General features: G+C 44.5%; 1 protein-coding gene across 2 annotated transcripts in view; it reads right to left on the bottom strand.

Moving 5' to 3' along the window:
- ELAPOR1 (endosome-lysosome associated apoptosis and autophagy regulator 1) overlaps window positions 1-15,515 on the bottom strand; it is an 86,641-nt gene that overhangs the window by 20,184 nt on the left and 50,942 nt on the right. The window contains exons 2-7 of one of the 2 annotated variants that reach the window (XM_063105377.1): window positions 10,196-10,316; window positions 7,562-7,754; window positions 2,433-2,580; window positions 1,813-1,893; window positions 1,157-1,262; window positions 868-1,017 (exon numbers count right to left, since the gene is read on the bottom strand). In XM_063105377.1, the coding sequence (XP_062961447.1) occupies window positions 868-1,017; window positions 1,157-1,262; window positions 1,813-1,893; window positions 2,433-2,580; window positions 7,562-7,754; window positions 10,196-10,316 (799 nt within the window). The remainder of the gene's footprint in view (window positions 1-867; window positions 1,018-1,156; window positions 1,263-1,812; window positions 1,894-2,432; window positions 2,581-7,561; window positions 7,755-10,195; window positions 10,317-15,515) is intronic. The other variant, XM_063105378.1, reaches the window with a different exon arrangement.

Raw genomic sequence — 15,515 nt, 5'->3', positions numbered from 1 at the left:
CATGAGACCCCCTCAAATGATCAGGTCCTGTTTCTCAAGTTGGGATACTTTAGGAAGCTATCCAGGAACTGTAAAAGTAGGCTGCTTCCACCTGTTCCCTAACTTTCCCTTAGAGCAGTCGTTTTCAAACTGTGCTCCAAGGAACCCTAGATTTCCAGAAAAATGGATGCTTAGGCTGATAAAAGCTTGTAACTTCCACCTTTAGCCCTTGCTATCAAAATGTTTGTGCTCATCAATACAGCCTCATGGTTCTTACAGATTAACTTTGATAATAATTGTTATAAATTAGAATGCACAAATGTATACCTCTTTTATCTGCTGTATCTGTTCTTTATAATTATAATCCTACATAAGGTTTCATTTTAAAAAAAAGATTTCACTGCATTAAAAAAAAAAAAGATTGCAACCTTTCCTTGGCTTTCCTAATCCCTCTAACTCTGAGCTGCTTTTTCTATTTGCCACAGCACCATGGCACTTTTTACCATCTATCATACTATAGAATTTATTATGTATGTATAATTTATTTCTTATAGTTATTGTTTATTGTCTGTCTTCCCTCTGCTGGAATGTATACTCCATAAAGACAGGGACTTTTGTCTGTTTTGTTCACTGATGTGTTCCAAGCACCTAGAATAGGGCCTGGCAGATAGGAGAGGTCCAATAAATATTTATTGAATGATTTCATTTTCATTTCCAGAGCAATTGGTGGAGATATGGATTTGCCAGGATCTTCTAGGGTTCAGAAAGGAAGGATATAAGAGTGATCATCCTTAGCTTGGGTGGAAGAATGGCTCTACTTCCTGGTTTCTCCCTGTGTGTTGGTTGGTACCCCCTACCCCAAACTCTTCCCGCCCTCAGAAACATCACCTGAGTATTTGTCAGGGTCACACTGGTGGCAAGAAGTTTCTCCTTTATTTGAGTAAGTGTTGGCTGGGCAAAGTTCGCAGAAAGAGGAGCCCTGCTTGGCTGCAAAGGTGCCGGGTTTGCAGGGGAAGCATTCTGACGTGTAGGCCACCCCTAGGGAGGAAGAACAGCATAGAAAAGCAAGGATTGAGCCTGGAGACTGAGCCCCTGGGGGCTGACTCCCCCCATCCCGGCAAAGTCAAGAGGCCAGGAAGTCAGTAACAGATCCCAGATCCAACCCTGCTCTACGTACCTGTTATGACGATGTTTCTCACCAGCACAGGCTTGGAAACTTTGGACCACACCGAGAAGGCTGTGGTTCTCCAATAGAGGACATTGTTGCCTCGATTTAGCTCGACCTAAAACCCACAACAGGAGGTATTAGTTTATCACAGAGACAGATATTGCTAACCTGTCAGTTTAGCCTCCTTCTGGGATTCCCCCTTTTCCAGACTGCATGGCAGTGCCTATTCTGTCCCTCTCCCTCCATTTCCTCAGCTTTGCCCTTCCTCCCATCTTAGCTTAGCTTCTCTCTCTTTCTAAGCCTCCTCCTACAACCCTCCCATGCCCTCTGCCACTGCTCCATCAATCACATATGCCATGAGCATCTCTTATGTTGACACTGACAAAGGGAACTGAAAGTACTGACAATAGGGTGACAGGCATTCTCTGCTTTTATAGAGAACAGCCCCCACCCCCAGAAAACCTAGCCTTAAAGCTGGAAAGCTGCTGATCCTTGGGGTCAAGCCATAGGAACAAGTCAGCCCATGCCATGTTACATCTACTCAGCAGGAGAGGACACTGGAGGGACAGAAGGGTGGGAGCTCAGACTGGGAGAAAGCACTGTCAGAGGAAAGGCCCTAGGTCCCTTTTCTGGGAGCTCTAGAAGAAGGCAGCTTTGATACTCACAGTGTGGAATTCCCATCCTTTCTCTGTGGTTTTCATCCACCTTGAGTCATCAGCATTGGGCTGGCACTGGTCATTCTGAACCTGAGGCAGCAGGAATTGGGATCAGAGTCTCAGCTTTCTAGGAAATGAGTGCCTTGCCCCATGCTGCACCAGCGCTCCAGAGGGCCCTTCTTATGGGAGAAGAGTTGCCAATTTCCTTTAGAGACTGAGCTCAGAACACATGAGTGTTGAAGCAGGCAGGAGCTAGTTGCACAACACAAAATGTCTGAGCATTGACACCAAAGAAATAACTTGTAACTCACGTATGCTGTTTTCGTGTCTGGGCAGGGCAAAACACCCAGAAAGCTCCCAGACTCTATTCTTTCCCCTCAGGTCCTTTGACTTTTGCCTTTTCTCCTCACCTCTTAAGGCCTCAGATCATTTTCTTCTCTTTTCTTTTTTTTTTTTTTTTTGACATCTGGCGGGTTGGGGGGATCTCAGCTCATTTAGCCCACAGTTCTCTCCAAAGGGAAAACAACTGTGATTGCCCAAGAGGGACTATGGTTGTGACTGATTCCTGGAAATGAATCTGAGCTCAGGGAGTTTTTACCTCCCACCCTCCCCTTTGGCCAGGGGCTTACGAAAAACTCAAAGATGATGCTAGAGTCCGGGTAGTAGTATTCGAAGCTAACAGTGCCGGCCTGCTTCAGGCTGACGGCGTACATCAGCGTGGCTGTGCATTCATCCGTGTTGGAGGTGATGTAGTTGCCTTGAGGAACCCACTTGGACCTGTGAGGGAACAAGAACCAAGTTCACTGGCAGGAGTGCGGTCTACCAGGCTTTGTGCCTGTGCAGGTCTCATGTTTTGCTAGGTCTCTGGGGAATTCCAGACTTGTGATTCACAAGCCAAAGCTTGGACTTGAAAATGGTCAGAGAAGAATGACAAAAGAAGCTCTAAGGTAGATCAAGAAGCCTGGGATACCGCCAGCAAGAGGAAGACAGACAGGTGTACCTCCACATAATGCAGAACCACCTAGCAGATATATGGCAGATGAAGCTGGGGGTGGATAAATTTACTGATTGCTTATTACCTCCCAGGTATTGAACTACATGTTTTATATTCATGCTTTCTTTTCATCAATAAGAGGAAGTGCTGTTTTTTCCCACTTAATAGATGAAGAAACTGAGGCTTGGAGAGCACCTTGCCCAATCTCACAAAGCCAGCAAGTGGCAGGGCTCAGATTCAAGCCCAGGTCTGCCTAATTCTAAAGCTGTCAAAGCAAGTCAGTAGACACAGATATTCTTCAAAACTCAGAAGTCCATCCAGTCTAGTCCACCTGTATTTCCAGAAATGTCCACTTTAAGATGCTGCATGTAAATGGTTTTTATGGGAAGGGGGAAGGCCAGAGAACTCCCGAGACAATCAATCTAGTCGTGCTTGTTTTGTCTCCTAAATATATCTCAACTCTATCCACCCTGCCAAGGTCTCTCCGCCACATCATTTCTGAACTAGCCTCTGAACTTGTGTCCCTGCACCCAGTCCTGCATCCTCTAGCCCCTCTTTATGCTGTGGCTGGAGAGATCCTCCAGAACAAAAACCTGACCACATCACTCCCGTGCTTAAGACGTCTGTGACTGACTGCCTGTGGCCTTTTGGATAGTGTACACACTCCTGGCCCACTCTTTACACTCCAGCCCTACAGAATTTCTTTCAATTCTTCTGCCAAACTTATGAATTTGTAAACAATACACTGTATGGGAGTGTTTTGTGTGTTTTTAAACTTTATGTAAATGGTATCATACTTATGTGTTCTGTAACTCGCTTTTGCGGAGAGGGTAGAGCTTCAATATAATAATAGTGGGATCCATCCATATTCACACATATAACTCTTCTCCCTTCATTTTACTACCGCATAATGTTCCTTTGTATGGCTTTACCATGTTTATTTATACATTACTTGTTGATGGACATTTAGATAGTTTCCAATTATTGGCTACTGTGCATACTCTGCTGTAAACATTCTTGTTCCTGTCTCCTTATACCATGTCCGAGTGGAATGCCTGGAAGTAGAGCCACTGGGTCACAGGGTATGGGAACCTCCACCTTTACCAGCCGCTGCCACATTGTTCTCCAAAGTGGTTGTATCAAGTGACACCCATCAGCAGTGTGAGAGTTCCTATTGCTCCGCATCCTCTCCAAATTTGGAACTGTCAGGTTTTAAAGTTGTTGCCAATATGATATGGTAGGAAATATGAGGGTACTTCAAAAAGTTTGTAAAAAAATAGAATTAAAAAATAATAAGAATTTATCTATGAACTTTTTGAAGACCACTTGTAAGTGTCTAATTAGGCTTTAAATCTTATTTCCTCGATTACTAGTGAGGTTGAGCATCTTAACTTATTTGCAATCTGAGCTTACTCTTCTGATTATACTTTATTTTAATTCCTCTTTAATTGTCTGTCTTCCTGGCTGGCCTGTAGATTCTGTGAGGGCAGAGGCCAAATTTATTTGCTAACTAATGTGTCCCTACATCAAGCCCTGGACCTGCCACGTAGGAGGGACTCAGAGGACTAAACAGATGAATGTGGGAAATGGACCATCAAAGACAACCCCACTATTTCACTGTTTTGCCTGAGACCAGCCCCGGTCTCCAATTGCTTAATAGTGGCCAGTTAAGGGAACCTCAGATTAGTCCACAGTTTTCCCCTGTGTTTGCCAGAATAACATGGTATTTCCAGCTCTTAATAGTCAGTGTTATTCTCAAAATGGAAACATATAAGCAGAGCTCATACAAAATACCCCAACTAACCTAATGGCATTGATTTCTCCTTGTTGAAAGAGAGAATATTTAATGCTGATGTGCTCCATGGCATCAGCTATAAATAACTCCTGAAGTTTGATGAATAATTAAAAGGATGCCATAAGTAGGTTACATTTGCAAAATGCATCACAATGCTGACTTTTGTCAGACTTGTCCCTAGTGAAGACATTTCATGTTCAATAACAACATAATTCGATTGATTTCTAGTGCCAGGCATGGCTCTAAATTCTTTACATATATCGCCCTATTTAATCATAACCACAACCTAAAGGAAGAGTACTGTTTTTATCATCTTTTTTAGGATGAGGAAACTGAGGCACAGAGGTGACTAGGAAACCTACCCTAGGTCAGCCAGCTGTGATCTGCACATAATGTTTTTAATTTTTAATGTTTACGTCTCTCTTTTTCTCATTCTTGTTTCACTGTCATAAAATTTGGACGTCTGCTCTTTCTTGTGTGCTAATATACAACACCCTTTTACTACTCCCTCTTCACTCCTGTTCCCTCTTGCTTTTCCCAGTCTCTGATCTCAGCCTGTTTCCAGCACCTTAGCCCTGGACATCTACCCAGGAACCGTGGAGGATCTCCGGAAGTCTAACTAATGTCTCCTGCCATGGAGACTCTGTTCACTTGGTCTGTTTTGTTCCCACTATTTATGTCTACTTTGTGCCAGATGCTATGTTAGATGCTGGACACAGAGATGAACAAGACAGACCAGATGCTCTCCCTCCTGGAGCTTACATTCTGTTTCTAGTTGAGGAGACAGAAACTTAACTAATCACACAATTAATCACGTAGTAATGACTGATAAGTGTTGTAAGGAGAAATACATGATGATACAAGAGTGTGTAACAGCAGTCTCTGGGGTCAGGCATGGTTTCTTTGAGGAAGTGATTTTTAGGCAGAGCCATAAAGGTAAGGAGGAGTCAAGTATAACAGGAACGAGTTCAGAGGCCCTAGGAGGGAAGGAGCGAGGTGGCCAATGTGGCCAGAGCACAGCAAAGGAGAAGGTGGGTGCTGGTGAGAGGCTGGGGAAATGGGCAGAGGGCAGAGGCCAGACCAGCAGGGCCCTATAGGCTGTGGGAAGGTAGTGGATTTTATCTCAAGGGCAATAGGTAGCCACAGTACCCAGAGTTTTGAGAGGAAAGTACTATAATCTTTATTTGTGTTTCAAGAAGATGAATCTGGCCGCTGAGTGGACAGTGGCTTAGAGGAGGCAGGACACCAGCTGGGAGGCTCTTCAGGCAGAATGGGCAGGAGGCAATGCTGGCTTTGGTTAGGACGGAAGCAGTGGGGCTGGATTCAGGTAAATACACAGTTGAGCTGTAAAGCCAGCCATTTGGGCTCTTAGTACCAGCTCAATTATTGCCTTTCTAGGAGATGGTGGGGAAACCACAAAACCTCTGTAGGTGACCATTTCCTCTCCATTTCTACAGAGGAGAAACATCTTCTCCCTCCCTTCCAGGAGATGCCATGGGATGCCCTAAGATCCAGGGTCTGGAACAGTCTATGCTATGGAAAACACAAATTGTCATTACCAGGCCCGCATCCTGCCTTGCTGAGGTGCTTTCTGACTCTCAGCACAGTCCCCAGAGAGAAGAGAAATGCTTCCTTTGCACGGACTGGAATTGATCGGGTGAGCCAGGTCTACACCTTGTCCAGCGTCAAATGACATTCTCCATTAGGACCTGAATTGGGGTTGGTTGTCTTAAAGCACACACACACTCCCTCTCCTTCCAGCTCTAATCCTCTCTAGCTTTATCTCTGCCCCCACCATTGTCATGCTAATGATTTTGATACATAAAATTGAACTCTAAATTAACATTAAAATTGGACTACTGAATGTCTGCTGGGTGGCTCAGACAATGGGTACTTTTAGGAGATTTAAGTATAGAAATGGGAGACATTGCTCCCAGTTTTAGAAATCCAAGAACAATACAATTCTTAAGTCCCTTTTATCCATTTGGTTGCTTAGGTATATGAGAGAAACTTTCATTTACTTTCCTCCTGCACTCATTGTCAATATTTAACAAAGAGCAGTGTACAACTGCCTTTCACATTTTTGTACCCCCCAATTTTACTTCCTAGGACCCAACATTATCTTGCGTACAATAAATGTTATTTAAAAGTGGCAGTATGGGGCAGTAGAAATCTTGGGATTGGTTTTGAATTCTAATCTTTACCAGCTGTAAGCTAGATAACAAAGGGCAGATCCCTTAACTCACTGAGCCTCCAGTTTCTCATCTTTGTAATGAGAACAATAATACCTATTTTACAGGGTTCTTTTGAGGATTACAGAAAATAATACAGGTAAAGCATCCAGAATAGTGCCTAACACATAAAAAGCACATCTGAAATAAATATCCAGTTATCCAAGCAAACCGGGCTGAGCTTTTCAATGACTGGCAAAGGTCTTCATCTGAGTTGGAAAATTTTCTGGTCATTGGCATCTCAAATGGTTTAGAAGAACTCAGCCACAACTGACCAAGGCTCTGGTCCTACTCTATCCTTCCAAAACCCATAAACTCAGGTTAGGCAGAACCAGTTTTAAAAGTTAGCATCAAAGCCATGAAAATACCCAATGCTTTGCACATTGTGTCTCAATCAAGTTGAGGATGTTTACTGGCTGATCCATAATTCCATGGTGGAAATCCAATTGGGTTTTGTTTGAAATAGACTGGGCCACTTAACCCCTGTCCCCCTTAACTACCAGCCTCTATTTCCCCATGTATTTCACCTTTCACAAATGCCTGTCGGCCATTGGTAAGCTTAGGTCAGTAACGGTGGGCCGAGGCGGGAGTCACAGCCAACGCTCCTTTGGGGACCTGCTGCAGCCCTCACCCTGGCAGCGTGGCTTCCTCTTTCCTCCATCCTCCCTGCCCCGCCTGAGGAGGCTGTCCAGTGCGCCCTGCAGCCCCTCCCTAGCGATGGGGTGTGGGCAAACTCACGAAGTGCAGTTCTCGGTGTACTCCGTGGCACTGTCATCCATCTCCATGTTGGCTGAGAGGCTGGTGAAGCCATGGGGCAGTTCATCCCACTCATCGAACCGGATGCCTGTGCCGAGGGAGTAGCGGCCCTCAGCGCACGGCTTACACGACTGGTCCTTCATGTCCAGAAACTCCCCGGCGTTACAAGAGAAGGCTGGAAAATAGGACAGAGACAAGGGGGGGGGGGGTGAGGTCACTGCGGCCCCAGGAGAAGTGGACGGGCTGTGGGTGCCCTAAAGGGAGGAGCACAGGGTCAGGATCTAGGATTTAGGTCCATGGCATGTATTGTGTGATTGCATTTATATTGAATATCCAGAAGAGGCAAAGCCATAGAGACAGAAAATGGATTTGTGGTTGCTAGGGCCTGGGGGGTGGGAGCGTGGGGAGAGATGGGTAATGATAATGAGGTTTCTTTTCAGGATGATGAAGATGCTCTGAAATTAAATAGTGGTGATGGCTGTGTAGCTCTCTGAATATTCCAAAAACCACTGAATTTTACCCCTTACAGGCTGAATTTTATGGCATGTAAATTATATCTCAATAAATGTTATTAAAAAAAAAAAGATTTAGTGCTGTGGACATTCTTCCTTGCTGCTGGGACTTGGTGCTTATTCCTGACAGTTTTGTTTCCTATGGAGAGGTGCCTTAGCCATTCTGAGAGGTTTCCAGTGAAGATGCCATGGGCTCTTGTGCGAACTCCTCTGAATGGTGCACAGCCCTTCAGCCTTGAATTCCCCCCTGGCTCTGGCCCGTCTCCTCCTTTCTGGTTCTAATGCCACCATACTAGTTGGGATTCTCATGACCTGTTAACTTGACCATTGGAATGCTCTGCTAACTAGTTCCCTATTTCTAATTCTTGTTCATACTGTGGTCTAAGGTATCTTTCTAAAACACTGATAAGTACTATCATTCTCCTTATTAAAAAATAATCAGGCACTCCCCTTTGGTTATAGAATTAAGCTCTTAGCTTAGCATTCAAGTCTTCCACAGTTTGCCCCCAACCTAACTTTCCAGCTTGATCTCCCACTACAGCTCTTTCTCCACCTCACTTCCATCTGTCACCTTCTCTGTGTTGCCTCTACCCCATGGACCACATGCTCTTTCCTGAATGTGTCACTGTTCTTCCTCCTCCAAACTTTTGCTCAAGTGGTCCTCCCAACTGTTTCAGATCCCTCAGCATCCATAACCCCCATTTTTTCTCACACTTTATTACCACGTTGTATAGGTCTGTCACTGGCTATGCTGTGAGCTCCTCCAGGGCTGGCTGGCTCAGTGACTGGCACAGACATAGCAGGAGCTCCACAAACAATGAATGGATGAATGTCTGCTCCCTCCACCACGCTGTAAGCTTCTGTGGACAAGACTGTGCCTTATTTGTCTTTGTGGTTCACATAGCACGTGCATATTACAGTGCTCATACATAGTAGGAGCTCCTTAAAGTCAGCAGAGTTAACTGAAGATGGCTCATTTGTTTCCATTAATCACACCTGGGTTCTGCTCGGATCTCAGCAATACTTATTCATTAATGTGGAGAGTATTTTTTTTTTGTCTTTTTTGTGACCGGTAAGGGGATCGCAACCCTTGGCTTGGTGTTGCCCGCACCGCACTCAGCCAGTGAGCGCACCGGCCATCCCTATATAGGATCCGAACCTGCGGCGGGAGCGCCGCTGCACTCCCAGCGCCGCACTCTCCCGAGTGAGCCACAGGTTGGCCCAATGTGGAGAGTATTTGCTCACATATTGAGCCAGACACTGTGCTAAGTTGACTTTAGAATTTAAACACCCTCAATCTCCTTTCCAACTCATCAAGTAATTACTTAGTTCTAGTCCCTGATTTTTATTTTTATTTTATTTTTTGGCAGCTGGCCAGCACAGGGATTGAACCCTGGACCTTGGTGTTACCAGCACCACACTCTAAGCAACTGAGCTAACCTGCCAGCCTAGCCCTTGATTTTTATTGTTACTCCTTTTGCATTCCAAAAAGAACAGCACAGGGGAAATAGCTGCTGACTTGTAGAAAAGCTGCGACTACAGAGTCACAGAGGTGGGGATGGGAGCTGTAGCAAGTCACCATCTTTCTGATTGCACAGTCAGATCCACAGTTGGGAAGATTCTTGTCCCCTGAAGTAATGCCCAGTGCATTTTAAAAGTCTCTCTCTGCAGAAATTCATCTTCTCTGGCTTCCTTTTCAAGAATGAAAACAAATCACAATCTTCCCTAATGACTGATTGTGGCTGGTGAGTGTAGATTGGTGAGAAATACACAGGCAAAAAAAAAAAATAATAAAAAATGTATGCAAACATAAAAAAAATCTGAGTGGCACACAGCTGGAATTGCTTATGCTAATCCATTGATGCGATTAAAAAATTTTTTTTCTTTTTAATGAAAACAAATTCAGATACCCAATCTGCATCCATGAAATAATACTTCTGCAGCAAATTTCAAAAGGGTTGGGAATGGGAACTAACAGGGGGAAAGATCCGATTCCTTCAGGCAGCTGCACTGTCAGGAAGGGCCTAGCTTTGATGGCAGGAGGCTTGGGGTAGAGGCCCAAACTGAGTGGCAGGGAGGCCCTGGAGCAGGAATGGCTGCTTACAGCACTCGGTGCCCTTGACGGGGTCAGGGAGGCTGGTGCACAGGCCCGGGGTGTGCGGCACGGCGACCCTCCACCTGGAACCAGTGCTGTCACACGCGGTGTACTCATAGTGGTACTCAGACTGCAGGAAGGGAACAGTAGGCAAAATGTGCATTAGCAGTGATCAGACAGTAACAGCTTCCCACCCGTTTCCTGCCCAACATAATGGCTACTGACACTCATCACCACAGCAACAGGCCTGAGATCCCCAGGCAGGGAGCAAGGCATTGTGGTGAAATGATACGAAGCACTTGTGAGAACTACAGGAATTTGGATCATTCCTTCCCACCCTGGCCATGGTCTAGTCCCTAGAAATACACTTTTTATGTGTGATTATCTTTGCTGTTGTATATAAGTAATGTCCTTACAGAGCAGAGGAATGTGGGAAAGTAACTAAACAGGCTAGAAACAGATGGAGTTTTTCTTTTCCTAAACTATAGAATTTATGAGCAAGAACGTTCTAAATGGAAAGTATGGTCCATAAACAACTTACAGAGGGTTTTCATAGAAGCTGTATTTCTGTGTTCCTCTGCCCAGAAAGACTACAAATTCCCACTTGCATTTTATGTATCTTTTTTTGTTTGTTTAGACAGCTGCTCAGTACAGGACTTGAACCCTGGACCTTGGTGTTATCAGCACCACACTCTAACCAACTGAGCTAACTGGCCAGCTACTTGAACTTTATGAAAATGTCATATTTAGCCCAAGCAAGTGATGTGCTCCCATCATGTGAGCCTGTTCACGCCTAATTTCTCTGTGGGTTGGGAAACTCACAATTCAGTTGCTTTACCTGAACTAAGAATAAACTGAATAACAACAACAAAACAGCCAAATCAAGCATTAAATAAAACAACAAAAACAATAAAAAGCTCTACTCAGGAGAAAGAAAACACAATTGATGTGCTAAATGCCCTTAAACATTTCTTACTCTTTTAAATCTTGTAATAAAAACAGACCATGGAATTAATGATGATTTTGGCTCTGACAAGTATTTTATAATCTGCACTTACCTAAAACTATATTCAAGCCCAGAAGTACTTTGTATTACTGCATACACAGGAAAAATAGAATTAACATCCCCCTTTAACCCACATGAAAGCATGATTACATGGCATGTGTAACTGCAAGGAGCTGAGACTGAAAATGAGACAGTTTGAAGTTTTCTAATCTAGTGTATTAGGACCAAAAAGAGAAAGCTTTACCTTTTGGGGTTTTGTTTGTTTGTTTTTGTCGGGGGCAGCTGCCTGGTTCAGGGATCTGAACCCTTGGCCTTGGTATTAGAACACCACGTTCTAAACAACTGAGCTAACCAGCCAGCCCTTAGAAGAGGTGAACATACTGCATTGTAGCTATTTTAAGATGCACATTTTTTTCACATTTAACCTCAATGAAATCAAGATCTGTCTTATAATTGACACAGTAAGGAAGCATTGTGTCATATTTTAACTGAGAGAGGTTTTTATCTTTGGTACATAAAAAATTGTGTCTTAGAAGTAGTGCATCTCAGACTTGTTGAAATACAGTAAATACTGATTCTCGTTCCGTGGTTGTAGAAACTTAGGATGATGAGAGAACAACTTTAGAGTTCCATTTTTATTTTTCTCTGTTATAAATATTACCGAACACATACTGTATGCCCAGCACCTACAGATACAAGAGGTTGTGCTCGGTGCGGCTCAGGACAGCAACACATGAACTTAGCACTTTCACTTAGAAGGAGAAGATGCAGAGGAGAAGGGGGAAATTGGGGAACTGGGAGCCTAACTTTTGACCAGAATCTTTGGTTTTGGATTTAGATGTCAGTGTCATCTAGGAAAGAAAGAACATCAGGATGGGAATTCTTTGTGCCCTTGGGCTACCATCTCTCTGGGTCTATTTTTCCTCATAATTCCAGTATTTTCCTCATCCCAGAGGACTCTGAGGATAAACAGGGCAACTACAAATATCTCAGTTCCAATTCTAAAAATGATACTCTCAAAAGAGTTTGGCTGCAAGAACCAGGGGTGAAATCCACAGTGTGTAAATTAAAAGGAGAACTGAGTGAAGACGGCAGAGATAGCAGAGAGGACTCAGTGCTCTGCCTATGAACATAATCATGCCTGTCATTTGCTTTTCCAGTTCCCATTTGATCTTCGCAACTCAATACGAAGGCAAGCAGAGCAGGGCTGGTTCCTTCACTATACAGATGAGAAAACTGACTCTCGATGGGGTGAAATAGCTTGTCCAAGGTCACACAGGCTGTAAGTCACTGAGCTGGAACCCAGGCTTCCCACCAGGGATCCTCCCGCACCCTCACAGATCTGATCAAACACAGACTCACACTGAGCCAAATTTAACAGCCAAATCCAACAATTAAGTTTGACAGTGTTGGTTGTCTGCCAGCAGCCAGGCTCACTTCTGAGGCCCGAGAATTGGTGTTAAAATATCTAATCTGTTTGAGCAGATAACTCAGAGAGTTCAGTTCACTCTGACTGCATTTGGCCTTTTGGAGGCACATGGGCCAAGTTCATTACTGTTCATCATCTTTCATTTGGTGTACCCTGGGTCCTGGCTGGGTGGGAAGTAAGCTGGACAAGTGGTGGTTCCAAGCCTTAGAGAATTTCCCTTTCAATATGTGCTAATTTATATCATTCTACTTGTGGATTTTTGTATCATTCAAGGTGGCAGACTCTGCTGCACCTGTTTCAAATCCGAACTAAACTTTGAGATCGCATCATTCAAGACATAAGCTTGGAGAGAGTTAAATCAAGGATATAACTGGCAGGACTCCTCAGTTATATTCTGTGTTCTGTGAACAACTCAATTCCCCAATTGTACCTCAATTTGCCCAGTGATCTGTCTTTGAAAACGTACAGTCTGCATAATATACAGATTCACAAAGGAGATGCACAAATGCATTCAGTGTATATATCCAGCAGTCAATTCCTTCCTCCCCACCACGCACAATAATATGACACATATGCAAATCACAGTGTTAAATGGGACACAGCTGGGCCGGCCCGTGGCTCACTCGGGAGAGTGCGGTGCTGATAACACCAAGGCCCCGGGTTCGGATCCCATATACGGATGGCTGGTTCGCTCACTGGCTGAGCGTGGTGCTGACAACACCAAGTCAAGGGTTAAGATCCCCTTACCGGTCATCTTTAAAAAAATAAAAAATAAAAAATAAATGGGACACAGCAGGCAGTGGCTGCTGCCTGTTGACCAGGGAAATAAAGGAAAGGTTTAGAAATGAGGGGTGGAGACCTTTAGTTAATCCATCCTCCCCTAGCATCACTCAGCCATGAATACTCCTGGGCACATGAGAAAGAAGAGGAAAAACCTCTGAAGTTGGAATCTGCTTTGCCTGATATTGAGCTATCTGTGGTCAATACTGATCTTTCAGCTTAGAAGAATTCACTCAGACCCACAATATTTTTAGTTCTTGCTGTCTAGGTATTGAATAGACTGCTGAAATGATAAAATTTTTTTTTTTTTTTTTTGCCAAGTCAGGTTGGTACCTGGATAGAAATCTGTCCTTCCTTTCACCACGCCCCCCCCCTTCAAAATAACATGTCTTAGTTTTTTAAATGATTATCAAAATAGTAGATTAGAGACTAGAGATTGGTGGTAATCTATGGGTTAGATGCTAGAGAGGTATTTGGTTGCATCTATTGTGGAAGATGGATAAGGTGTAAGCTGATGAGCTGGTGACAAGGGGATGTGGTCTACAACGCAGGGGGAGGGGCCATAAGGATTGGGCTGGCCTCTCTGGCATGCCATAAATAAATAGGCAAGTAGGAAGTGATCCCACCACATGATTACCACATGGTGCTCCACTTCTTTAAACCACTATTGCCTCACAGAAAAATGGGGTGTACAAATACCTGCCTCATAGGCTGGGCACGGTAGGCCATTGTGCAGGCTAGTCACAAGACTACCTAGCTCAGGGCATGAGCGCATGTTAAAATCTAGCTCAAGCTCTGCAAGCTGGGTGATGTGCCCTATCGTGGGCTGCATCTGCCCAGAGAGAAGGTGCCTTTTTGCCATGTAAAATAGGTTGGCTGTGAGCAGGCACAGGTGATGTTAAGATGACGTAGGTCAGGCACTTAGCACAGGTAGGTTTTTTAATCTTCAAAACAACCCAGTGAGGTAGGTACTATTGTTTTACCATTTTATAGGTGAGAAAACTGAGGCATGAAGCAGTGAAGTCACTTGTTCGAGGCCACATGGCCAGGAGATGGCCAAGCCAGGATTGGACCCAGGCAATCTGAATCTGTGTTCAAGGCTGCTGGTGTTTGAGAGCAGCCTGTGTAGGCTCCTACCACAATCACACACTGTGTCTGGGGCTCGGCATTGGCTTTCAAGTTGCTGAAAACTTCAATGAAAACCCAGTGTATCAATAACTTTTCAAATAGGGCCCGGGGGAAAGATCCAAGCCCAAAGCCATGAGGAATGGAAAGGCCGAGAGGCATTTTGAACCTTGTTGGAGGCGCACCAAGGACATCTGTTGTTTTTGCGTGCCCAGTGTCCCTGCCCTTTTCTTCATATGACAGTGCCCCTTTCAGAGAATATATTGCCTCCTTATTATATACAGTCTTGGTGGGATTGTCAAATGAGGTGGCCTGTCTCATTTGCCACCTCATCTGCCATGGGATGGCCACATGACCCACACTAGGCCAATCCGATGCTCTCCCAGGAAAAGTAGGAGATGGGATGAGGGGGGCGAGGACATTTAGCCACTGAGTAGAGACCTGAGGTAGGTTGGAACTGAGGGAGGGATTGGGCAAGAGAGTGGGGCAGCTGGGGATAAGCCCCCTCCTGACTTCCCAGTCCTACTTAGGGCAGGCTTTGGTGCCCCCCCAACCAAAATCCACAGTAGTCATACAAATGAAGATGAAGCCAAGTGAAACAAGCCAGTCACGAAAGGACAAATATTGTATTAGTCCACTTATATGAGGTACAGTGTAGTCAAATTCATAGAGACAGAAAGTCAGATGGTAGTTGCCAGGGGCTGGGGGCAGGGGGCTGGAGCGTTATTGTTTAATGAGTACAGTATTTCAGTTTTGCAAGACAAAAAGAGTTCTGTGGCTGAATGGTGGTGATGGTACCACAACAATGTGAATGTACTTAATGCCACTGAACTGTACACACAAAGATGGTTACAATGGTAAATTTTATGTCATGTGCATTTTACCATAATATTTAAATATTTTTAAAAAGGTTCTGCCACAGGTCCTAGAGAACATGCCCGATCTCTGACTTATTCTATTAAGTACCCCAGAGAGTAGAAGCCTGATGA

This window comes from Cynocephalus volans, chromosome 8, assembly GCF_027409185.1.
Source record: "Cynocephalus volans isolate mCynVol1 chromosome 8, mCynVol1.pri, whole genome shotgun sequence".
In the NCBI taxonomy this organism is placed as follows: Eukaryota; Metazoa; Chordata; class Mammalia; order Dermoptera; family Cynocephalidae; genus Cynocephalus; species Cynocephalus volans.
This window is presented reverse-complemented; position numbering and strand designations above follow the sequence as displayed.